This window comes from Chiloscyllium plagiosum, chromosome 36, assembly GCF_004010195.1.
Source record: "Chiloscyllium plagiosum isolate BGI_BamShark_2017 chromosome 36, ASM401019v2, whole genome shotgun sequence".
In the NCBI taxonomy this organism is placed as follows: domain Eukaryota; kingdom Metazoa; phylum Chordata; class Chondrichthyes; order Orectolobiformes; family Hemiscylliidae; genus Chiloscyllium; species Chiloscyllium plagiosum.
In genome coordinates this window covers 18,133,288-18,160,380 of record NC_057745.1, presented here as the reverse complement: position 1 = coordinate 18,160,380, position 27,093 = coordinate 18,133,288, and the positions used below count along the sequence as shown (strand labels likewise).

At 39.9% G+C, this 27,093-nt stretch overlaps 1 protein-coding gene across 4 annotated transcripts in view; it reads left to right on the top strand.

Moving 5' to 3' along the window:
- The first annotated feature begins 11,419 nt into the window (after nt 1-11,419).
- The window catches only part of mindy2 (MINDY lysine 48 deubiquitinase 2), a 60,402-nt gene continuing 44,728 nt past the window's right edge, over nt 11,420-27,093 (top strand). For 2 of the 4 annotated variants that reach the window (XR_006309489.1, XR_006309490.1), the window contains exons 1-5: nt 11,420-12,726; nt 13,255-13,312; nt 16,873-16,937; nt 22,412-22,570; nt 26,705-26,807. Coding sequence is in view for 2 of the 4 variants with exons in the window: in XM_043677448.1 (XP_043533383.1) it covers nt 11,992-12,726; nt 13,255-13,312; nt 16,873-16,937; nt 22,412-22,570; nt 26,705-26,807 (1,120 nt within the window). In the remaining 2 variants the exon portion in view is untranslated. The remainder of the gene's footprint in view (nt 12,727-13,254; nt 13,313-16,872; nt 16,938-22,411; nt 22,571-26,704; nt 26,808-27,093) is intronic. The other 2 variants (XM_043677448.1, XM_043677446.1) reach the window with 2 other exon arrangements.

The following is a 27,093-nucleotide window of genomic DNA, read 5'->3' as shown; positions in this document are numbered from 1 at the left end:
AGGTGGAGGAACAGAGGGATCTTGTGGTCTATGTTCATAGATCTTTGAAAGTTGCCACTCAGGTGGATAGAGCTTGTAAGAAGGCCTATGGTGTATTAGCGTTCATTAGCAGAGGGATTGAATTCAAGAATCATGAGGTGATGTTGCAGCTGTATAGGACTTTGGTAAGGCCACATTTGGAGTACTGTGTGCAGTTATGGTCGCCTCATTTTAGGAAAGATGTGGAAGCTTTGGAGAGGGTGCAGAGGAGATTTACCAGGATGTTGCCTGGAATAGAGAATAGGTTGTACGAGGATAGGTTGAGAGTGCTAGAGGTTTATAAGATGATCGGGGAATAGACAGAGTATACAGTCAGAGACTTTTTCCCTGGGTACAACAGAGTGTTACAAGGGGACATAAATTTAAGGTGAAGGAATGCGCTGCCTGTGGGAGTGGCAGAGTCAGAATCACTGGTGACCTTTAAGTGGCAATTGGATAGGTACATGGATGGGTGCTTAAGCTAGGACAAATGTTTGGCACAACATCGTGGGCTGAAGGGCCTGTTCTGTGCTGTATTGTTCTATGTTCTATGTTTTATGAAACAAGAATTGTATTTAAAAGCATGCTGAAACTGCACTGGTGGCTTATGAGGTCTGTTTATAATGTGTATTTCTGCAAATAAGTGTTTAAAAAGTGTAAGAAAAACACTCACTTGCTCAATTGTATGCAGTATGATTGTGATACCCTCCAAAACAGTTAATTTATCATTATTTCTAAAGAAGGTGTTTGAAGAAATGCACAGTGACTTAATGAGAAAAGTCCAAAATAAAGCTATAGATTCATGAAAATACATAAAAGGTCTGGCAGTATTTCTGGTTCTCCAATGATAGATGATCCCAAATGTGCTGACTGTCTCTAGATTTGGAGATGCCAGTGTTGGACTGGGGTGGACAAGGTTGACAGGTTTACTTGATGAAGAAGTAGCACTTTGAAAGCTAGTGCTTCCAAATAAACCTGTTGGACTATAACCTGGTGCTGTGTGATTTTTAACTTTGACTATTTCTCAAATTTTCTGGTCTTTGGTAAAGACTCCAATAAAAACTCAGGATTCATTGTTGTTACTTTACTCACCTGTAACTAGGTTATATTAGTCATTTTCTCAAATGTTCTTGGTGCAAGTGACAATGATTATGTTCATAAGTATTTTATGTTGGGAAATTGGATTGAGGTGTTGTGAATGACAATTATGTTGTGTTGCAAAGCTGTTCCCTTTCTATCTTTTTATGCATTCTTTTCCATCGAAGTTTTGTGACACAGAGCACCAATGTGGACCAGCATATAAAAGTTTATGTGATTAACACTTACTGAGTCCATAAAAATGCAAACTTGCTGCTATTGCAGTGAGCAAAACTCATTCAGAAATGTTAGTCAGTCCAACGCTTAGATACAAACTAGGCTTTAATGTTGCAGAAGAGCTTTTGTGAGTCTTGTAATGTCAAGCTACACACTGTATTGAAGATCTTAAGTAACTCAAGGTAGCCAGATTGCATGTTGAAATCGTAAATAGTCATTGTTGAAAAAAAGGGCTGTACTCACAAACTTTCCATTCATGACAGAAATTCATTGTTGTTTGTCAGCAGTCTAAACTGCCAGTGAATTGGTTTTATGCCTTACTGAAATCTTCAATTTTATTTGTAAGTTATTGATACATATTTATATACACTGCCTCCAATCTTGAAATTTCAGTATGCTGAGCAATTCCATTGTCAATTTCAATACAGTCATAGTGTTGTGTGATTTTTAACTTTGTGCACCCCAGTCCAACACCGACATCTCCAAGTCATAGAGTTATACAACATGGAAACAGACCCTTCAATCTACTCATCCATGCTGACCAGATATCCTAAACTGATCTCGTCCCATTTGCCAGAATTTGGCCCATAGCCATGTAGGTGATTCCTAATCATCTACCCATCCAAATGCCTTTTAAATGTTGTAATTGTACCCAACTCCACCACTTCCTCTGGCAGCTCATTCCATACATGCACCACCGCCTAAGAGAAAAATTGCCCCTCCAATCCCTTTTAAATTTTTCCTCTCTCACCTTAAATCTATCTCCTCTAGTTTTGGACTCCCCTACCCTGGGAACAAGACCATTGGCTATTCAGCCGATCCATGCCCTCATGATGTTATAAAGGGTCACCCTCTACAAGGTCAGCCTTTGGTCTCCAATGCTCCAGGTGAAAAAAGCCCCAGCCTATCCAGCCTCTCCTTATAGCTCAAATCCTCCAATCCTGGCAATATCCTTGGAAATCTTTGCCAAACTATTACAAGTTTAACAAAATCTTTCTAGCAGCAAACCAGAACTGAATGTAGTATTCTAAACGTCATGTATAGCCGCAACATGACATCCCAACTCCTATATTCAATGCACTGACCAAAGAAGGCAAACATGACAAATACTTCCATCATCACCCTGTCTACCTGCGATTCCACTTTGAAGGAACTATGCACCTGCACCTGTAGGTCTCTTTGTTAGGAAACTCTCCCCACAGTCCTACCATTATCTGTGCAAATCCTGCCTTTATTTCCTTCCCAGAATGCAACACCTTACATTTATCAAAATTAATATCCATCAGCCACTCCTCAGTCCATTGGCCCATCTGATCAAGGTCCTGCTGTACTATTAAGATAAACTTCTTCACTGTCCACTATACCACCAATTTTGGTGTCATCTGCAAACTTACTAGCTATACTGAAGTAACTCCACAGAGGCTGGTACCCCTGTCACCCATTCACCCTTTATTTATAAGTGCAAAGTCATTGACACTGATCCAATTTTCTCAGAGTCAGCTCTCAGAGTGAAGAGAATCTCTGACACTCCTGTTTATATCTGTCAGCCAGGGCTCCCTGATTGGACCAGATTAATATCCCCAATTAGGGAACTCATATTCTATGAGGTCCACCTGGCTGGCCTCCTTACAATCACTACCTCCCTCCCTCTCTGAGTCTGAGGATGTAGGCCATTTTCTTTCTCGCCCCTCCTGGGTCAGGTTCCTTTAACTCTGCCTCCGATATGGGTGGTGTGTAATGCACCGTAGTTCGCTTCTTGCGCCTGGAATGTCTCAGAAGTAATTAATTCTCTTCTATATGCAGCAAGGACATTGAGGGGGCAACATCCACCATGTCCATCTCAAATTCTGAGGTACCTTCAGCATTTGAAAGACAGGGAGAACCCATGTGTTCTGGAACATTCAAAAAGGTTGTTGAGGAGCCAGGCACATTTTTTTCCCACACAATTTGTGAGTTTGCAGCTTTCATATGGTTCACATATTTGTTCAGGAATGTTGCACCTACCCAAACTTTATACGTCACTGGACCATGCCTCTTAACCATGCAGGGCCATTCCCATGGCTAAACTTTATCCCCTTAAGTAAACTCTCTCTCTTGCTTAGTGGAGACTCATTTCCAGCATTGTGATTCCTGATGCCATTTGACCCTCTCCCACCCAGGTCTGAGAAGATCAGTTTTAACCTGGTGCAGAGTATTCTCCCTGTTAGTAACTCTGCTAGAACTATCCTTGTAGTTGCATGAAGTATGGTCCTATAATCAAACAGGAACTGGGACAGGTTGATAACTAGCAAAGCTATAAGCTGTTTCTTTAAGCCTAGTTTCAAAGTTTCAACTGCTTTTTCTGTCAGACCATTGGATGATGGAAGGTATAGAGCTGTCCTGATATGACGAACAGTATTTGACTTTTGGAAATATTCAAATTCCCTGCGAGTAAACAATAATCCATTTTCTGGGATCAAACTTCCAGGAATGTGTGTATTGCATAGGATGAGTGTAGTTTTTCTGTCATTGTCCTTGTGTTTAACAAATGAATCTGTGCATGTCCAGCTACTGAGTTGGCGTCTACAATGACTACAAACATTGAGCCCACAAAAGGACCTGCATAATCGATGTATAACCAAGTCCAGGGTTTACCAGATTATTCCCATGAATTTAAGGGAGCTGTCCTTGTTGGCACTCTGAGCACTGCATTACCAACGCAGCTGTGTCTGTATCCAATCCTGATCACCAGACATAACTTCTCACCAACATCTTTATTTTGGAAACCCCTAGATGACCCCTGGTGGAGTTCAGCCAGTAACTGGCAGCAACCTTTGCTTGGGACTACTCCCCATGATAATATGCCATCCTTTACTGTGATGTGCTCCATTGAGGTCTAAAAAGATTTCAATTCTGGTTGTGATGAGTCTTTGGTTTTCCCCATCACCACTAGCTATTTCAGTTTTGCCAGGATTGGATCTTTCTGCCTCCAAAGTCTAAGTATGTCCAGAAACTTTCAAACCATTATGGACTCTTCCAGTGGCGGTACCAATGGTGGTGTATCTGTCAGCGGGAGGCAGTTCAATACATCCACATTTGCTACCTGGCCCCACAGAAAGTGTTCCAAATTGTAATTATACATACTCAGTATTAAAGAGCATCGCTGAATTCTCCCCAAAGCTATGGGTGACACTGCCTTGTCCTCTTTAAGTAGACCTAGCAGGACTTTGTGGTCCGTTATTATTATAAACTTAGGTCCATAAAGGTGTTGGTGGAACTTGCTGACTCCCAATATGAACAGAGCTGAAAATGTGTTGCTGGAAAAGTGCAGCAGGTCAGGCAGCATCCAAGGAACAGGAGAATCGACGTTTCGGGCATCTGCAGTCCTCACTTTCTCCTCCCAATATGAACACCAAACTTTCCTTCTCTATCAGGATGTATTTATGCGTTACTGCATCAGCCAAAATCCTGGATGCGTACACTACTGGGTGTTCCTCTCCATTGGGCCACCTATGAGCCAATACTATTCCGATGCTGTCCTTGCAGGTATGTAGACAGGCAGGAGGTTGGAAGAACACAGCAAGCCAGGCAGCATCAGGAGGTGGAGAAGTCGACGCTTCGGGTGTTACCCTTTTTCTTGGAGGCATAGCATTTCAATACCAGATGTTGCTTGGGATCTTAGCAACACCTTACAGTCTGATAACTGTTTCTTCACTTCCCTGAGGGTTATGGCTTGGCTATGCGACCATTTCCATGGCTGACCCTTTTTTAAGAGTTGATGCAAAGGTGCCAGGATGGAGACCAGGTTGTGAATGAACTTTCCATCATAGTTGACTAGCCCAAAGAAAGACCTAACTCTGGTACAAATGCGATGACCTACACTTTATCTTCCAATAGGTACTGTTGACTCTGTAGCCCAATTAGTCACTTGAGTTGACTGAAACACACATTTCTCCTTTCTAAGACAGATGCCCATCTGGAAGAAATGTCTAAAGACTATGTTCAAGTTCTCAAAATACTCCTTAATGGTCTTCCCTTTTATCAGAACATTATCCAGACAAGTGGCGATCTGGAGTACATCTTGTAAATGTCCTCCCTTGTCTACTGAAAAATTGCACAGATTGACGATACTTCAGGTAGCAGTCTTGTACATTGGTACAAACACTAATGGGTATTAATTGTAGCATACTTCTGGGAATCCTCATCTAATCCTTCACACTAATCATAGCATACATCACTGAACTCTTATCTAATTTTTTAAAGCCTTCCACTTTACAAACATCCCTTTACCTGCAAGTAGCCTCTCCCAATGAACTTTTGAAAGTTCTTGCCTCAAATCATGAAAATTGCCCTTATTCCAATTCAGAACTTTAATTTTTAGATCAGGTCTATCCTATGTTAAAACTAATAGAACTATGATCACTGGCACCAAAGCGCTCCCCCGCTGAAATTTCAGTCACTTGCCCTGCCTTATTTCCCAAGAGAGGGTTAGGTTTTGCTCCTTCTTTAGAAGGTACATCCATATACTGAATCATGAAATTTTCTTGGACACACTTAACAAATTCCTCTCCATCCAAGCCCATAATACTATGGCAGCTCTGGTCTATGTTTGGAAAGTTAAAATCCTGTACCATCACAACACTATTATTCATAAAATATTTGAGATCTCCTTACTAATTTGCTTCTCAATTTCCCATTGACTATTTTGGGGCTTATAGTATAATCCCAATAAGATGATCATTCCTTTTCTACTTCTCAGTTCCATCCATTTAACTTGACTGGACATTCTCTCAGGAAAACCTCCCTAAGTACAACATTGTGCTTTCCTTAACCAAAAATGCCACTTCCCCTCCTCTCTTGCCCTCCTTTCCATCATTCCTGTAGTATCTACACTATGGAACATTGAGCTGCCAGTTCTGCCCCTCCCTGAGCCACATTTCTGTAGTAGCTATGATATTCAAATCCCATGTTCCCAACCATGCCGAGTTCATCTGCGTTACCTGTCAGGACTCTTGCACTGAAATACTGTTTATTTTATCAGTCATACCTCATTCCTTGCTTTAGGCTTGCCTGCCTTGACTCCTCTCTCTACCTTACCAGCCTGAGACTGATCTCCTTTCCCACTATCTCCTGCCACCATCACCACCACCATCACCACTACCATCTGCCCCCACAACCGCGGCCTACTAGTTTAAACGCTCTTATGTAGCACTAGTGAATCTCCCCATCAGAATATTGGTCCACTTCCAATTCACGTGCAACTCATCCTTCTTATACAGGTTATTTCTACCTCAAAAGAGATCCCAATGATTCAAAAATGTGAATCCCTGCCCCTGCACCAGCTTCTCAGCCATGCATTCATCTGCGTTATCCTCCAATTTCTCCTCTCACTAGCACATGGCGCCAGGAATAATCCAGATATTATTACCATTCAGGATTTACTTTTTAACCTCCTGCTTAATTTCCTATATTCTCCCTGCAGAATCTCGTCCCTCTCTCTTCCTATGTCATTGGTACGAACATGTACAATGACCTTCCACTGGTCACTCTCCCCATTGAGTATGTTCTATACCCTCTCCAAGACATCCTTGAGCCTGGCACCTGGGAGGCAACACATTAATAACCCAGACAATTCTTAACTTACGATAATTGGCAGAAGTTATGGTGAAACATGTCATTTTTGAATATTGTTGCCAAAAGACACGTTGTTGAAGCTTTCAGGATATTCACAAGAATAACAAAATAAAGGGGAACAATATTTAGTACTGCATGAGAAGAAAGTGCTGATTGTTTGGCAAGTGAATTATGATTGGTAGCAGTGTTGCCATGAAGAGGAGTACAAAATGAAAAGTTTCAACAAAATGTGTCTTCATTTCTGCCATACTCAAGTTTTGTACCACTGCTGAAAATGTGTTGCTGGAAAAGCGCAGCAGGTCAGGCAGCATCCAAGGAACAGGAGAATCGACGTTTCGGGCATAAGCCCTTCTTCAGGATTCCTGAAGAAGGGTTTATGCCCGAAACGTCGATTCTCCTGTTCCTTGGATGCTGCCTGACCTGCTGCGCTTTTCCAGCAACACATTTTCAGCTCTGATCTCCAGCATCTGCAGCCCTCACTTTCTCCTCAAGTTTTGTACCACCAAGTGTTCATAGCTGTAACAAAATTGATTGGTTAGATTTCAAAACCTGTTCAGAAACAGCAACAATAATAGTTCTTACACAAATAAAAATGTGCAACTCTTCAAAAAGATAAAATGGGTCACAGTGTCTGAAATATTATTTTTGTAGACATCAAAACTGCATTAGTAATGATTATTCTGTATTTGTAGAAAAGAATGCAAATCATTTGAGCTAATGCAGTATACTGGTTCAGGGAGTGAATACTCCAATTATATACCTACTCCAATAGATGAGAAAATTTTTTTCTGAAACATGACACAGATTTAGGAATTCTTAGCATTGCGATATTCATGAAGGAAATCATAACTTTCATTGTGTTAGATAACTTTGCAGTTGTATTCAGATATATCAATTTTGATAGACTGAACTGGTACAGCTTTTGAGGTATTCTGATACAGTACATCTATTACAATATTCAAAGATGAATACTTTTTTAAAATAACATTGATTGCATGTTTATTCTTACATACTTTTAAAACTATATTTGACTCCAGATAAACAATGTTGTACACTCACAAAATCCACATATGTAATAAAACTTCAGTGAGATACTGGAGTTTTTTTAAAACAATATCAAAATTAAATTCTTCAGTACTGCTAACATGACATTTCAAAAATATATAGGCAACTCACTGGTTAAACATTTGCTTGTGACAAAACCTTAGGTCCACTGGAAAGTTGCAAAAACCTGCTATGTTCTGTACTATTATTGTTTCTGAAGCTTAGGAGACAATTTGTGTTTCTCATCATTCAGAAATCAGATACTGTAAGTCAGACTAATGTTTTTGATATGGTTTTATATTTGGAATCATCGCAACATGGCACCAATGTTCCTCCGAACTTTGGATAAATTAGATTTGTATCTATTCTACTGTACAAAACCAACTGAATCAAAAAAAGAAAAGAAAATGTAGCACAGTGGCTCAGTGGTTCACCCTACCACACAGCACTAGACACCTAGGTTCAATTCCACCTCAGGCAACTGGCTGTGTGGAATTTGCACGTTCTCACTGTGTCTGAGAGAACGGTTTTTGCCAGGTGGTCTGGCTTCTTTCCACAATCCAAAGATGTGAAGGTTAGGTGGACTGGCCATGCTAAATTACTTTGTAGTATTTAGGGATGTGGGAACTAGGTGGATTAGCCATGACAAATGGGGGTTAAAGGGGTGAGGTGTGATGTGGTTTGGACGGTTGGTGCAGACTCAATGGGTCACTGCATCTACACTGCAGGGATTCTGTGAAAATCACACAGATGTTAGAAATCTAAAATAAAATCAGAAATGATGTATATATTGAGCAGGTCTGAGAATATCTATGAAGTGTTACCTAGAAAAACAGATTACTTTTACCATTTCTTAATTTATCTAAAATGACTTATTCATCAAAATTACATCCGTAAATTAAGGTTTATTATAGCCATGAAAGCATACAACCAATTCACTGCCTCAAATTTGTGTCAAATATTTATAATAGATGGTTTTACAATCCTGTTTGCTGCAATGTTTTATTACTTTTTGTTACTTTTCTCAGTTAGTTTCAAAGTGTTTTTCACTAAGTTATTGTAAACATTGTTGAATTTAGTTATTCGGATTTTAAAATGTTAAACATTATACTATATAAAGAAACATTGCAAAATGTGTGATATAATTAGTTTCAAAATGAGTTTTCTGAAATTACTTTTCATGCCATGCACCATTCCCTAGGCAGGAAGCTGTAAAGTGATCTGTTATCAGGTCATTGTCAATGCCATTCTTGAATCAAACACTAGGAGATGCATGACTGCAGTTTGGGATAACGTTCTTGATGTTTGCATTTCCTTGTTGGGAAGCATCAATCCTTTTATCAGCTCTCCAGATGGCATTGCTGAAAATGGAAAATTCATCATTTGGGACAGTGTGTACAAATTCTCATCCAAGTGCTCCATCACATATCCAAGCAGGTAATATGAGTAAGTTTTTTGATGTGCAGTGAAGGCATAAATCAAATTGCATTGTTATTAACATCCATCGATTTTAGTTTTTAGATAAACAAGAACTGTTTATTGAAAAGGATGAAAAACGTTTTGAAGCTGCTTGTTTTTCACCTAAGCTGTACAGAAATTAAATTTCAACATTAATTGCTGTGATATTAGCAAAAAAGGAGAAATATTTCTATCCATGTTCAAAATTATTTTGAAGATGTTAAATACAATAATTTTTGTTCACAAAGATAGAAGACAATGTTAACAGTGAAATTGCTGTTTCACTCACTACAAGAAATATAATGATAAGAGTTTTTCACATAACAGTGAATGAATGGTGCAATTTTTCCACCCCATATCATTATAAAAAACAAAATGGTTAATAATCATTGGCCAATGAAACAGGAAAGCTCAATTTGCTTGACCAAAGAGCAGATTTTAACCATATTCTTAGAAAAACAGACCTGACTGCACTGGTTAAAGTTGCATTCACCATCCATCTTAGTCTGAATAAAAATGCAGTTTGGTGCTAACCCTTACAGGAATGATTTATAATTGATTTTGTTGAAGGTTTATACAGACAACTGCAAGAAGATAATTTTAATCCCCTTGATCTGGGCTGAATTTAAATCTGTGACAGCAAGAGAGATGAAAGAAAAACTTCCACTTCCACTTACTTAGGGGACATTTAAGAGACTACTGGACATGCATATGGTCACAGAACTTTGAGAGTGCATACATGAGGATCAGTGGTTGGCACAACATCGTGGGCTGAAGGGCCTGTTCTGTGCTGTACTGTCCTATGTTCTCTATGTTCTCTATGTTCTACTTTAATGGCATTCCAAAGTGCTTTACAACCCCTTACAAACTTTTGAAGTGCAGTTACTTTTCTCAAAGAAAGATTTGCATTTTTGTAGCATTTTTCATGATCACTGCATGTTCTAAAGTGCTTCACAGCTAGTGAAGTAATTTTGATGTTTAGACTTTGGCAATCGAGGCACTTTTAGAGTGGTGCTGGAAAAGCACAGCAGGTCAGGCAACATCCAAGGAACAGGAAAATCGATAAAAGCAAAGCTTTGACAAAGGGTCAGTTAGACTCAAAACGTCAGCTCTTTTCTCTCCTTACAGATGCTGCCAGACCTGCTGAGATTTTCCAGCATTTTCTCTTTTGGCAGGAAAATTGATGTTTTGAGCACATTTTGCCTGAAATGTCGATTTTCCTGCTCTCCGGATGCTGCCCGACCTGCTGCGCTTTTCCAACACCACTCTAATCTTGACTCTAATCTCCAGCATCTGTCGTCCTCACTTTCGCCTAGTCTCGGCACTTTGCCCACTGCAAGCTCCCAAAACAGCAAAGACCAGGTGACCTCTTTTCTCAACGTTCACTGAGGTTTAATTGTTGGCCAGGAGAGCAGACATAGTTCTCCAGCTCTTCTGTGCAATAGTGTTATTTGATCTCTTACATCCAGTTGAGAGAGTATATGGTGCGTCAGCTTAACTTCTCATCGAAAAGTCAGCATCCCTGACAGTATAGTGCTTACCCTGGACTGAACTCATGTACCAGTATTACGTTATTTATATAATTCCAGAGAAAGGCAAAAACAACACTTCCAAAATGTAGAAAATGTCATCATTAGTTTGAAGACGGCAAAGCTTTCACAAACACCAACGTGATTAAGCACCAGAATTTGGTTGAATGATTCATTTGGGCTAGGATTGCACAGAAAAATCAGCTCAGATCGTGGTCTCAGTTCTCTGGAGTGAATCTTGAACCCACAACCGTTAACCTCAAAGGAACCATTGTTTTAGCTGAACCGTGACTTCAACCTAAATCTTTTAAAAAATGATGGTTACAATAGTTTTAACACATGGATGTTATCAAAAGCAACGAAACTCATCCTCACATCTTTTTGAAGATGGACAAAGTAATTTATTGTCAATGTGCCTTTAAGAAAGCAACAGCGGTAGGAGGGCGCATGCCTACAATCACCAATCATAATTTCCTGCCAGATAATGGTCCTTTGTTTTCATTGATACATTAAGCAGGTACACTCTTGTCCGATGCAACACTGGGAAGAATAATTCAAAGCATTCTCAAGAAAAACATATAATTTTGTCCAAACCGAATTGATTGGAAGAAAACATAGTGTCTCTGCTGTTTATTCCTGTAGTTTGCAGCAACTTCTTCTGGAAGTTACTGAACCCCAGTTCGAATGGAACCTTTTCCGGCATGATATTCGTTTGAATGCACGTTTTTAAAAAATTTTCCAGCTAACACATTGTGTTTTGTTTTGGTTGCAGCAAATGGGTATTACGTTCTGGAGACCTGGGAGGGCGAGGCTGCGGATGCGCAGGCGCGGGTGCCGGCGCTAACGTCACGGGGAGGCTGGCGGTGTCATGGCGGCTGCCGGTCAGCGACTCGGAGCCTTTTCCATGTAAACAGCTCGACGGCTCGTCCTCTCCCTCCCTCCCCCCTTCCCCCTCCCCACCCCTCCCCCTCCCTATCCCCCTGCCCCCACCCCTCGGCCGCGCGCACCCCGCCTCATGGAATGTCATGACGGTGCCGAGCGGGGCGGCGCGGCCGTGGAGTTCGCCGGGGCCACGCCGAGCACCCAGGGCGATGGCCATGGCGGCGGGCGGCTGAAAGGCTCCTGCCGGCCTGGGGAGGCCGCCACCCTCGGCCCCACCCCCGCTCCGAGTTCCGGGACACACCTGGGTGGAGAGGAGGAGAGCGAGAGGGTGCAGGACGCCGCCGTTACTGAGAAAGTGAGGGAAGAGGGAGACCAGCGAAACTTGGTAAACAAGATGGGCGAGCTGTGCGCCGAGGTTGAGAGTGGCTTAGCGAAAGGAGCCCTGCCTGGCCTGCCACAGCAACCGCCCCCGCCGCAGACTGACGCTCAGATCCAGGACGAAGGCAGTCCGACTAAAACCCCTGAGGGTGACAAGAATCATAGTGCCAGTGACCAAAGCTTGCCCGGAGAATCGCAAAGCATCGACTCCCTGGAGTCATTTTCCAATCTGAACTCCTGCCCGAGCTCTGACTTGAACAGTGAAGGGGCTGAAGACCGGGCTCTGGCTCTTGCTTTGCAGACTGAAGAGTATAATGGCAAGGATGGTATTGCCAAACCATCTAGTTCGAAGGAGAGGTTCCCGGGACAGTCAGTCTATCACATTAAATGGATCAAGTGGAAAACCGAAAACACGCCCATTATTACACAGAATGAAAATGGCCCTTGTCCATTGCTCGCAATTATGAACGTTCTTCTTTTAGAATGGAAGGTATATTTAGAAATATTAATAGCACCTAGATGTAAAGATTGTATTTTAGTACACAGTGATACCTATTCACTTGTAGCTTGCAGCATACATTACTATGCTTAGTAGCATGCGTTAATTCTGGTCCACCTGCACTTGGATTTAAAGGAAAATAAATTTTACATTGACATCTCTGGACCTTGCCTTTCACTGTCTCTGTAAACACTATGCTACAATGCTTCCAGGGAAAGTATTCCTGAAGCTTGGAACCCAGACAAATGAAGGCAATGATGGGTGAACAATATGGGTGATGACAAGTAATCAGAGTTGGAGGAACTCTGTTCCTGAACCCAGCTAGCTCTCCTCCTGTAACATAATCCTTAACATTCATGTTTGTCACACTTCCTAACATTTTCTTTGGCTCAGAATCAAGGTTTGCCTGATTGTACCTCTGAATTAGTGAGATTTACATTGTTGAAAAGGTGATCAATCTGTTTTCATTGCATTATTCTTTCATAAAATCTGATGTTTAAATACACATTTTTATTATAGATTAAACTTCCACCTATGATGGAAATTATAACAGCAGAACAGTTAATGGAATACTTAGGTAAGATTGCTTTTTTTTTTGTGGTAAGGGGATGTTTTCATTTGAAATGAAATCTTCATTTAAATTTTGTTTAGGTAATTAGTATGATACAACCTGTGACAGTCATTTGTATCCTTGGTTTTCCTGTCTGTCATTTGAAAGATTGCAACCTGCTTGGCTTTATTGAATGCTAAATGGTACTTTTCTTTCTGACTTTCTTGCCAGCATTTTGTCATCTTGTGTGCCAAGAAATCCAGAACTGTTAACTGTAGGATCTTCTAGCAGAACAGAATACTGAACCAACTAAATAAGGAAGCATGGTAGATTAATCCCCCCCGCACAAGGAAAATATAGAGATGTTGAACTGAATATTGAGGACAGGGTTGATATGGTTGTCAACAAGTATCATTTTTAAGTGTTCCTCTGTAACTGAATCATAGCTGTTGAGTTGATGGCTCTTTCAGATAAGCCTATTTACATTCTATCGATGGGATCAACTCCAGAGGATTTTGATCGAAAGTTTTAAGTTGCTAGAATATCTGTAGTATTTCTCTGTAGCAAGGGGCAGATTTCATTGGGTGTTCTGGAATGCTACAGATTCCTTGGTTCCAGCCATGAGTGCCATTTATTAGTTGATGAACTGTCATTTGATTTTGCTCTACCAGCTTTGGTAACATGATTAGATTACCTACAATGTGGAAACAGGCCCTTCGGCACAACAACTCCACACTGACCCTCTGAAGAGCAACTCACCCAGACCCATTCCCCTACATATACCCCTGACTAATGCACCTAACACCACGGGCAATTTAGCATGGCCAATTCACCTAATCTGCTCAACTTTGGACTTTGTGAGGAAACCGGAGGAAACCCACGCAGACACAGGGAGAATGTGCAAACTCCACACACAGTTGCCTGAGACGGGAATTGAACCCGGATCCCTGGCGCTGTGAGGCAGCAGTGCTAACCACTGAGCCACCGTGCTGTCCCGTAAAATCTACAATTCAGTTCCATCACGTGCTGTGGCAGGATTCGAACCCAGGTCTCTAGAACATTATCTGGGTTAACAATCCAGTGATAATACCACTAGGCCATGGCCTCCCTTATATTACATGATTGGACATTTCACATCTTTTGTTCCTCATTGTATTATTTCATCTTATGGCACTGATCTAGCAGTAGGTACGGAACCCCAAAATAGAAAATGTTTTGTTTCTTATCCCTAATATCATATGCTTTGAACTTGAAAACCTCAGTTTTTAGTCAGTGGTGAAGCAATGTTGCATGTCTCTGACCTTCTGCGAAAGCTGTCCACAAAGCTCTACTTATCTTAGGAACACTACTCTGAAGTCCGAGGCAAACACCATTGCTTTCCCAGTTATCCAGTGGTCTTTGTGGTATGAATTTCTCCATTTAAAACATCGACTTGAAAATTTGGAACCAAGTCAACAGAACCTGGCAGAGCAAAATCAAACCAGCAGATTCTGTCAAAAATTCACTCAGATTGTAACTAATAAATCTGTAGCACTCCAAGGCACCAAATGTAATCTGTCTCTTGCCAATGAGAAATACTACAAACACAAATAGAAATACAGTTCTAATAATTAAAATCTTTTTGAAGTTGTCTGGTGTTTGTCCCATTGTTAGAGGTGTATAGACTAGTCTGAAAGAGGCAACTACTGTTGCGATTCAGTTATTGAAATTATCTTAGATGATTACCTGGAAAGTACAATGTACTGATTATTGTTCACCTCTTAATACAGTTTTACAGGGTGAAATGAATAATTGGGAATGCACAGAGGATAAAGATAGAAACTGAAACATCATAAATGTGCCTTTTCAAAAACAAATGGCAACATTTTTTATCATTGTGGAGAAATTTTACATTGCACAACTGAATGATTACCTTTTCTGGGCTAGAGAGGTGGTTTCAAATTATTCTGAATTTGAAATGCTGGTAAAAGCCCAGTTACACCACACTTGATGAAGTATAATTGTTTCAAGTCTTTTACAGTGAAACTGATAGCTCAGAAGAACAATTCTAATTGATTTCTAATTGCATTCTGTGGAATCTTCCATAGCATGTCCTTTGGAAAAGTGCCAAATTATTGGCTTCAATGGAATAATGGTGATAGTTCTGCCTCATTGCTATTGCAAAATCCTTGCATTAATTTAGTAAGCTTCATGTTCATTGTGCATTTTGAGACTGTGTTGTGATCTTTAATTGTGTTGATAGATATTAACAATCATTCACTATCAAAATAGTGGATAATGCAATATTCATTATTGCTTTTGAGAAATTTGTGATAAGATAAATCGCAAAAAATTATTAAAAAGCCAATATGATATAGCATGTAATATTCAATTGAATGAAACAATCGAGATCTATTAGTTTTGAAGAAGATATGGAAAACTAATGTATAAAATTTTAGCATTTCAAAGAAAACAACAAACTAAATTGGGTTGTTTTTACTTTGGTTCTGTGTGGTTAACATAACATGTTCTTTTCAAAGATCAGAGAAAAACCTATCAATAATGATCAGTCTGCTTAGATTGTGTAGAATCTTTGAAGGATTTTTCATTGTCCTCAGACACCATAATTTGTGATGGAGTTGAAAACCTTTCCATTGGTGGACTAGTAGTTTTTCATGTTTATAAATGTGCATAATTTAACAGATAAAATTTTGAAACAATCCGCATTAGTGAATAGCATTGTGAGCTTTGTGCTAAGTTTTTGAGAACTGTGTATTTTATGTTAATTAGTGCTGCTGTTTATTGAAAAGGTCAGAAGCATTATTGAAGCTATATAATGGATGGCTTGTCACTGTAGGTGTGGCAGAGGTGGTGTTTTCTAGATGATAAATTATAACGTTCTTGATATAATGATGGAAAGCATTAGTCACTTGTAATTATTTGCAATCATTGTAGTACAGAATGCAGCCTGTTCTGGAACTTCAGTTTGCAATTCCAGGTATAGGGTTTTTTAAAGCATGTTAGAGTGCATGTACAGGTCTTAAGAAACTCAAATGTACAGTAATCTGAGTCAGATGAAAGCTGCAAGTGTAGTGGAGTCTGAAGCCTATTAACAGTAGAGAAAGTCGCTGAAAATCGCAAGGGTGAATTTATTATATTTTTAGAGTCTTTTTGTGCAGCTTTTCTTGCTTTGGACTGGGTGCAGAACAAAGTTGCTCAAAAAACTTAAAATAAATCTGAAGCGATCTGATTTGTCATTGTGCTGGTTGCTATTTTGTGAATGGGAAGCACCTTTGGTAAACTGTTTATTTACAGCAGATCATTTTTTTGTGGACAGGATGTTTTATGCATCATGTGACATTGGGGGGTGATGTGTATCTTGTGTTAGCTTCTTGTCTGTCTCCTGCCTTTCATGTTTCACAATATTTGGGGGTCTACAACTAATTTGCTACAAATGTTGAAGAAAGTAACATATAAAGAGCAAAGGTGGAAGTGGTTAATTGAGCACCTATCTAATGCACATTGATAACTTTTTTAAATGGGAATTGAAGTTATTGTTGAAAAAGCAATATTTTAATACTGTTTGTAATTTTACTTTGCATTCATAGGTGACTATATTCTCGATGCAAAGCCAAAAGAAATCAATGATGTTCAGAGATTAAACTATGAGCAGGTACAAATTTACTAATTTGTTGGTTGTATATCTGAGGTCAATGAGGTCTTCGTGAATCGGAAATCCACATAGATCTGATGCTGTGAATATTATTGATGTATGTTGGTAATAAACTGATGAAGCATTTGGAGTCGTGAAGCTTATGCTTAAAGAACTCTTGGATCAAGAGAAACTTTGGATTTTGCTCTTTTGCAGTGAAGTGCTGAACAAGTTTTGATAAGGACATTGCACTTGAATATTTTACCGAGAGGTACATTTGTGGAACACTCAAATTTAGGAAGGTTATGAGGTTATTTGAACACATTTTACTCTCAGGGCCCAAGAATTTGAAGTTCCTGATTTCTGAAATCCGCTTTTATTTCCTATTCTACCCTTAGATCAATATAGAAATATCCATCCTGTCACTTTGATGGGTATCTTTCATGTGTGGCTAGTCTATTTTCTAGTTTAAAATAGCAATGCTTAGTTAAACTGCAATGAAAGTAAGATGAACCTGCAGTATACTACTGAGCTGAATACTCTGGAAGATTGTCTTTTGGTGAGACTTAAATTTTAATGCAAAATGCTTTACTGTCAGAATAGATTGAATTGTGCATTTGGTCAGACAAAATATTTATTTGAGCACTTTGTGATTTATCTATAAATTACAAAGAAAACAGTTTTTCATGTTCTTTTTCTGACATACTCTATTCCAGTTGTTTCCAAAAAATTTCAACTAGATCATTAGGCGCATGGGACTGTTTGTTTCGCATGGAGCTGCTGCAGCTGTTCATGTGGGAACCAAACTGTGGATTGACTGTTGAAACTACACACAATTTGTGAAAGCCACAATGAAGTTTTGGAGAAATGTATGCATCATATTTTTAAGTTGAAAACATGATTAATTTCACATATTCAGTGTTACTGGCACAGAACAAAAGGTTGCAGGGCTCCAGAAGGCATAAACTGGAAAGAAAACTGACTCCATTCCAATGATTACTTCTCTAAAATGCATCTATATAGGTAGATGACAGGCTAGCTTGGCTTTGGCTGCGATGATGTCCATAAAGATGAAGAATCAAAACTCTAGTTGATTGATATACTTCAGGGCCCAGGAAACTGGAACCAATTTATGCAAACGTTGCTACTACAGCCTTGTAAAACAGTCTTCAAGCTTTTAGGTCAAATAGCCTGCCGTTACACTCTGTCCAGTTACCTGTCATAGTTGTGAAGAAATGTTACTTAGATGCATTGAGCTGACACAGTTAAAATTGAAAAAAGTAACTTATTTCTAGATACAAAGGATTAGTAAGTTAGCAAAAATGTAATTCTGCTCATAATGAAACTCTGGTTCCCATTGAAATTTTCCAGAAAGTTCAGGGAATCATACAGTACAGAAAAGGCCCATCTGCCCAATGGAGTCTGGACTGCCGAAATATCCTACTACTACACTAGTCCTGCTTCCCCACCCTAGGCCCATAGCCTTGAATGTTAGGACAATTCAAAAGCTCATCCAAATAATTTTCAAAAGTTCGGATTTCCCGCCTCAACTACCCAGTCAGGCAATGTATTCCAGTATGCAAAAGTGAGGACTGCAGATGCTGGAAACCAGAGTTTAGATCAGAGTGGTGCTGGAAATGCACAGCAGGTCAGGCAGCATCCGAGCAGCAGGAAAATCGACATTTCGGGCAAAAGCCGTTCATCAGGAACGACAGTCATTCCTGATGAAGGGCTTTTGCCTGAAACGTCGATTTTCCTGCTACTCGGATGCTGCCTGACCTGCTGTGCTGTTCCAGCATCACTCTGATCTAAACAATGTATTCCAGTTCCCACCACCGTCTGGGTGAAACAAGGTTTTCCTCCGACCCCCTCTGAATCTCCTGCCTTTCACCTTAAAATTATGTCCCTGTGTAATTGACCATTCAACTAAGGGGAATAGCTGCTTTTTATCTACCCTGTCCATGACCCTCGTCATCTTATCCACCTCAGTCAGGTCCCCCATCAACTTGCTGTGCTTCAAAGAAACCATCCCAAACTTAGCCACCCTCTCTTTACAGCTGAAGTGCTCCATTCCAGGCAACTTCCTGGTGAATCTCCTTTGCACTCCTTCCAGTGTTGGATTCTTACAATAAGACTAACAGAAAGGTATTGCACATTTCCTGTCTCCCACAGTCAAGTTCATTCATCTGGACAGTCTTCAACTCAACTCATCATGCTTTGTTTGGACTCAGTTGACCATCCAACTGCTGATCCTGGAATGCTTGCTCAGAAATATTGTTTGTAGACTTCAAATTCAGATAATGTTTCACTCTTAAAAACCACATCACCTGCCTACTCCACAAAAAGTCAATTTTTACTTAAACATAAGAAATTGAAGCAAGAGTGAGTCATTAGGCCCTTCAAACCTGCTCCCACAATTCAACAAGACTGATCTTCCCCAGCTTCAACTCCTTTTTTATGTCAGCTTATAATATCCCCGAAGTCCTCAATATTCCACAAATAAATAATCTACCACCTTTTTTAAATGCTTGTCGTGATTTAGCCTCTTCAACTCTTTGGGATAAGAATTCCAGACATTGACTATACTTTCGAAGAAGAAATGTCTTCAAATCTCATACACGTTGCGTAATTTCCAGTTCAAGATGATGACGTAGGCTTCCTGTGCTCAGGCCCATCCCCTCTGGCAGCTTTTTTTTGTTTCTTTTTCTTGTCTCTTTTCTGTTTCTCACTTACTTCATCTTGGGTTCAAATGGCATTGGCAGGGCGAGAGCCCGGCATGTGGATCTTGAGGGCCCTGGGCCTGCAGACCTTGGGTGGGCCTACCGCAGGCATTGAACAGGTCCAGCATGCAGGAGGGTGAGCCACTACTTCCTTTTCTGGAGCCATCACATGACTTAGAATCAGTGGCTACTACATCAGAGGCCAGCAGCAAAAGATGGCGCCTGAGATTTGGTGACTTCATTGTTCGTTGGTCTGATGGTGGCGGGAGGGCATCACGACAACATCAATTGAGGTGGACCCACTGGCGAGGGTTGCAACTGTGATGTTGGTGTTCCAGCGCAGGTGATGCTCATGGACTATCGCTCCAGAATCTTCTCTGTTTAAATAGGATTGTTTTTGATTCTTCAAGATGCTAAGGAATAAAAGCCTAACCTATTTATATGTTCATGAACTGTCAATCCCTTCATCTCAGGAATCAGCCTATTGGTTTTTTTTGTACTGTCTCCAATGCCAACATATGCTTTTTAAATAATCTGCCACTTGTTTGTTCCACCAGTTACTTGACTTCATATTTAATTACATTAAACTCCATTTGCCAAGTTTTTTGCCCACTCACTATTTTCCCATATCCCTTGGAGATTCCTTGTATGTTCAGTGCAACATGCCTTCCCACCTATTTTTGTATTGTCAGTAAATTTGGATATTTGGTACTCTGCCCCCTTCTCCAAGTCATTAATCTAAATGGGAAATAGTGCCTTTCATGAAGCATGAGGATTGATCCTCTGGGCACTCCACTATTTATTGTCTTTTCAACCTGAAAAAGACCCCAATAATCCTGGCTCTCTGCATTCTGTTGATTGATCCTCAACTAATGTTGCTACGTTATCCCCAAAATGTGTGCTCCTACCTTGTACAAGTTTTATTTGTCTTAATTGTTTTGATGATCTTGACTCACTCTTTGCAATTAACGTCACTGAGTTGAGCTTCATACACAGCATCTCCTCAGTCATCAGGCCGACTTTTATCTCTAATATCCCTCGCCCATAGTTTTGTTACTTCGAAACTCATGTTGTCAAAATTCTCTATTCTACTAAATATTTTCCATTTTCCCTGACTTACTCATTCTGTATACTGCCTGCATTAATTTCCATTCCTCTATTAATTTCATCCTTCTGACCTGCTACTGTTATTTGAAAGCATATATAATTAAAAGTAGGTTTCTTTATCAATTCATTTGGTATAGCTGGCCAGGCCAGTATTTGTCTATCCATAGTTACCCTGGAGGAGATGATGGTGAGCCACCTTTTTGACTCTCTGAAGTCTTTCTGAAGTGCACCTATAATGCTGTTAGGACTATAATTCCAGTATTTTGACCCACCAACAATGAAGGAATGCAACATAGTTCCAAGTCAGTAGTGTGTGACTTAGTGGTCCCATGGCAGCTGCAGCCTTTGTCCCTTTTTCAATTGTTGAGGTCATTTAGAAGGTGCAGTGGTGTAGTCTTTGCTATATTCTGTGGCTTCAATTGTTTCGTGATACACATTGAGTGAATTGAATTGGCTGAAGCCTGGCATCTGTGATGGTTAACAACTGTTCAGCATCTCATTCCATCTCTACCCCTGCACTTTCCTCCAGTTTGTTACATTGCACACCCTTAAGTCGTTTGAAACTGACCTGTCATACATGCTCTCTTTATTTTGTTGTTGCTTTGAAGAAACCTCTAAACATTTACACCTTGAGTTCTTTTTCTAGTTGTTGCTCTATAAGACTTAACAGCCTGTGATTTTCATCCGGCTTTGAGTCACATCTCCTAGTCTTTCCCCATTGGCTTCACTCTACATCAAATTGAAATGAAATCTTTGGAGACTGGACAAGTTGCATATCAAACATAAGATGGATGGAACAGGAATGAGTTAGTATGTAAAGTTTGGTTTACCATAAATTTCTGTTAGTGTTTTGAGTTGATAGATATTGATTTCATTTATTTTTCATTCACCTTCATAAATTTTGGTAACAAAATTGACAACAGTTTTACATCAATTAGAACTGATAATGTTTTAGATCACTGGGAGAAACAAATTGGTTTTTATTAATTAAAGGAAGAGAAGAAAGAACAGTAACTTTGTGAAAATCTGGTATGCTATCTTGTCATAGGTACTTCACACTTTGCCTTTTCAGGCAGGATATGACAGACTTTCACATCGGTCTCATGTAAAATCTCATTGTTTCAGGTCAACTTGTTACTGTAAATGTATGTAGTGTGCAGATTTGCATTTGTGAAGTAATCGTGTTAGTCTTGGGAGAAGGAGTGGCTTCAGTGAAATTTGATGTTTATGATATGGTTAACGGAGAAAATATCATGCAGTGTTCCATATGGTATCTACCTCCTCGCATTTGGTGTTGCTGCAAGACAAGGGGCTGTAAAAGAGCAAGTAAAATGAAAGGAATTCCAAGGTGTGGATAATTGTTGGAGCAAGCTGTGGTACATGCTTCCATTTAAGTCTGGTGGCGGAATACCTAGAATTTTTGTCCTTCCTATTTGGAAATGAATACCTCAGTGTATCTATATTCACAATTTGTTGATGTTTGAGTGTCAGATTTGATTTGGTTGTAATATCTGAAACCGTGACACTGTCCAAAATTATATGTACTAATTTGCACATCACTGCATTGATCAAGGTTTCAATTGGCTTGTTTTATTCCTTTTTATTTCAGTCTTGAACTTTTTGATATGCTTTTCAATCTTGTATTTTCCTTTTTGGTTTCTGAAACAGAACATGAGTGACGCAATGGCCATTCTACACAAGCTGCAGACAGGACTCGATGTAAATGTGAAGTTTACTGGTGTAAGAGTGTTTGAATATACACCCGAGTGCATAGTGTTTGATCTTCTTGATATTGCACTTTACCATGGATGGTTGGTTGATCCACAGGTAAGTTGAAATGTGCGTTGACTGTAATCTTAAACTAGGTCTCTACTCATTTGTTGCACATATTGCCCACTTATGTCTTGTCAGACTCTACTTTGTTTACCCAGTTAAGTGACAATGCAAGGAGTGGTGCCGTTTTCCAGTCGATCTTCAGTACCTGGAGTTAGATACCAGAAAATGATGTGGCATGAGCTAAACATTTTACCTCATGCCCCTTTTGAATTCAGACAGACTAGCATCCTCATGAATAAAGGAGCCAACCTTTAGGGTAGCTTGGGTAAAACATTGAGCTGGGACAGTGACATTTAAGTGTCAGGTTATGTTTGATTCTGACTCCCTGCAACTTCATGATTGGCAGTCAATTTGGTTATTCTTAATCATTTCTACAGCCTTCCTGGCAATTGTTTTTCAATATTATTGCACGTTGGGAAATGTGTATTGTTGCATTTAATCAAGAGCTTTTTGTTTTTGGCATTGGCTTTCTGCTGAAGCCTTGTGGCGCCAGCTCAATAGTGTTTGAAGAAGTCAAATTACATTTCAAAGCTGTTGCTAGTTGAATCCAATTAAATAACAATTACATTATGTTTCTTTAAGAAAAATTGCTGATATCTTGATGTGTTAAGTCTGTTGACTGGTCGGTTTAATTCCGACTGAGAGGTCAGCAAAGCAGAAAATTTAGCAGTAGCACTTCAAGATGAGCTGGATGGGAATTGAAGATGAAAAGTTTTGCGTTCATACAAAATATGATTCTGTTGTTGATGGCATAGCAAAGTTGATAATAAGCATGAGCATCTTTATCATTGTATGACAGCAAAAGTATTCAGCCTATCTCACCTGCCCCATAGTTTTGTCAGACCTGATCATGGCCTCCACTTTCCTGCTTGAACCTCTGAACCATGACTCCTTTTTCAATCAGTGAAAGTGAAGTCGCAGGTAGATAGGATAGTGAAGAAGGTATTTGGTATGCTTTCCTTTATTGGTCAGAGTATTGAGTATTGGAGTTGGGCAGTCATGTTGTGCTGTACAGGACTTTGATCAGGCCAATTTTGAAATATTGTGTGCAATTCTGATCTCCTTCCTATCGGAAGAATGTTGTGAAACTTGAAGGGGTTCAGAAAAGATTTACAAGGATGTTGCCAGGGTTGGAGGATTTGAGCTATTAGGAGAGGCTGAATAGGCTGGGGCCATTTTCCTGGAGCATCGGAGGCTGAGGGGTGACCTTATAGAGGTTTGTAAAATCATGAGGGGTATGGATAGGATAAATAAACAAGGTCTTTTCCCTTGGGTGGGAGAGTCCAGAACCAGCGGGCATGGATTTAGGGTGAGAGGTGAAAGATGTAAAAGGGACCTAAGGGGCAACTTTCTCACGCAACGGGTGGTGCATGTATGCAGTGAGCTGTCAGAGGAACTGTTGGAGGCTGGCACAATTGCAGAATTTAAAAGGCATTTGGATGGGTATATGAATAGGAAGGGTTTAGAGGGATATGGGCCAAGTGCTGGCAAATGGGATTAGGTCAGGATATCTGGTCAGCATGGATCAGTTGTACCATAGGCGGTGTTTCTGTGCTGTACATCTGACTCTAAATCTGTTGATTCAGTTTTGAATATATTCAATGACTGAGCCACCAGTACTCTCAAAAGAGAATTTTGAAGACAAAACAACACTCTTAGAAAGCAAAATCCTCCTCATCTCTGACTGAAAGGTGCAACCCTTTTATATATTTGTCCTGATTCTAGATTTCCCCCAGAAATTGAAACTTATGCAATGTCAAGCCCCCACAAAATTTTAAGATAATCTATCATTCTTCTAAATTCCAGTGACTACAACTACAGCCTGGTCAGCCTTTGATCATAAGAAAATGCGTTATTCCCAGGAATCGGCTTAGTGAATCATTGGGTGCATTCAGTATCTTAAGAAATTTTGAAAGATTATAACCAGTGCATCGACTATCCCTACGCAGCCATTTCTTTTAAGACCCGAGAATGCATGGGGTCAGTCAAAGGGGCATGTCAGTTTGTGGAACTCGATCCATTAGTTCTTCTCATACTTCAGTAATGATCGTGATCTTTCCAGCCTGCCTTTTGCCTCCGGGTTTTCTTGTTTCTCATGTATCTTTATTCACAACAACAAACAACATACTTGTTCAAAGTCTCTGCCACTTCGATATTTTCATTCTTAATTTGCACGTCTCACTAAACGCGAATGCTTACTTTAGCTACTCTGTACTTTTTTGATATATTTGTGGATATTTAATAACTTCTCATTCTTGTTAGTCTTGTCTTGCACTTCAATTTCTCCCTCATTTTTAGGTTTGTAAAACTTTCTGACCTCTCTGACATCATTAATCATTACATTGTGTTTTTTTAATTTTGATTCATCCTTAACATTCTTTGTGAACCATGACTGGTACACCCTTCTCAGAGTCTTTCTTTGTATACCACTTAAAGATATCTACCATGAACAATGTCTGGAATTGCTTCTCTATCATATTAGCCTATAACCTACTTTTTTGTTCTGCTTTAACCAGCTCTTCATACTTTTGTAATTGCCTTTATTTAAGTTCAAGACCCAAGTTTCAGCCTCACATTTCTCACCCTCAAATCAGGTGTCAAATTCAATTATAGTCTTTTCCATGCGGTCGGGGAGTCCAGAACTAGAGGGCATAGGTTTAGTGTGAGAGGGGAAAGATATAAAAGAGACCTAAGGGACAACTTGCTCACACAGAGGGTGGTACGTGTATGGAATGAGCTGCCAGAGGAAGTGGTGGAGGCTGGTACAATTGCAACATTTAAAAGGCATTTGGATGGGTATATGAATAGGAAGGGTTTGGAGGGATATGGGCCGGGTGCTATCAGATGGGACTAAATTGGGTTGGGATATCTGGTCGGCATGGACAAGTTGGACCGAAGGGCCTGTTTCCATGCTGTACGTCTCTATGACTCTGTGTAACTTCGGTATCCTTGATCAGAAGTGTCCAAAGCTTGGAATTCAACTTAACCACGTGGAGCTGAAGCTTCTTGAGCTGTAGACACTGTACATGTTGTTACTGTGGATGATGCGGGTTGTTCACAAATCCCCAACCTGTGTAGCTACAACACATCAGCCCTGCCACCTTAATTTTGTCTAATTAGTTAGGTCTCAAATTTTAAAAAATGCTCTGTGTTTATCTATAGTTACGTTATCAAGTGTAACATGTACCATAAAATTGATATATAATGAAAGGAAACCAAAGTGCAAAAGTTGCACTTTCCTCTGATGTTGCAGTTAGGTTTTTTTCTCTCCAAGTGTGAGCACACTCCTCTCCGCTGCTATTTTCGCCAATCAGGCTTATGTTTTCTCTTCTCCCGTACTCCGTATACTGTGAAGTTATAAATGCTTATGATGAAAGTGTCATTTAGGAGGTTTGCTAATCGATAGCGGCATGGCTCAGTGGGTTAGCATTGCTACCTCACAGCACCAGGTTCAATTCCAGACTTGAGTGACTGTGTGGAGTTTTCACATTCTCCCCATGTCTGTGTGGGTTTCTTCCCAAAGTCCAAAGATGTGTAGGTTAAGTGAGTTGGCCATGTTAAATTGTCCATTGTGTCCAGGGATATGCAGGTTAGGTGGGTTAACTGGGAAAAGTAGGGTTACACAGATGGGGGTAGAGGACTGAATGGGTTGCTCTCCAGAGGTTTGGTGTGGACTTGATGGGCAAAATGGTCTGCTTCCACATGATTCTAATCAATAAAGTTTGCCTTGTGCATACATGTTAAATTACAAAGAAAAGATCATATCAGTAGACTTCTTTTGTTGGTGGTTATGGGGATGTTGTTTTTTTGTGATGAACTTCAGGAAGTGAAAGTACACTTCTGATATTAGATGGATATATGTAATTATGTCTCGGCATTAGAATAGCCCATCTTTCCGCCCATTTGTTTGTTCCCTGTAAATTGAATAGTTTGCCATTTGACATAAGCTTTTGTAAAAATGCAAGAAGTATATGTCTTTGCAGTATGTACAGTAGTCTCCGCATCCTCAACAGTTTATTCTTCATGATACTGCAGATCTTTGCCTGTAATATAAAATGGGGTGTGGAGGCTAGAAATCGTGTTGCAAGTCTTAAATTTAATTTTCTGCTAACCATCCTGTTCCAGACGGCTGATGTAGCGAAGGCAGTGGGAATGTGCAGCTATAACCAGCTGGTTGAGAAGATTATCTTCTGTAAACAATCAGAGAACAGTGAACTTGTCAGTGAAGGTAAGGAAGAATTACATGTTTTGTTTGTCTGCAGTTGTAATAGATACTAAGAAATGGCAAATTTTGTAAATTAATGCTTGAGATGTGGGTATTGCTGTTGCAGGCCAGCATTTATCGACTTTTTATAATTGCCCAGACGGCAGTTAATAGTCAACCACACTGCTGTACACCTGGAGTCACATGTCGACCATATTTCCTTCTCTGAAGACCATGTCCTTTTCTGACTATTAGCAGTATTGGTTACAGTTAGTTGAGCTTTTCATTCCAGATTTATTCAGAATTCCAA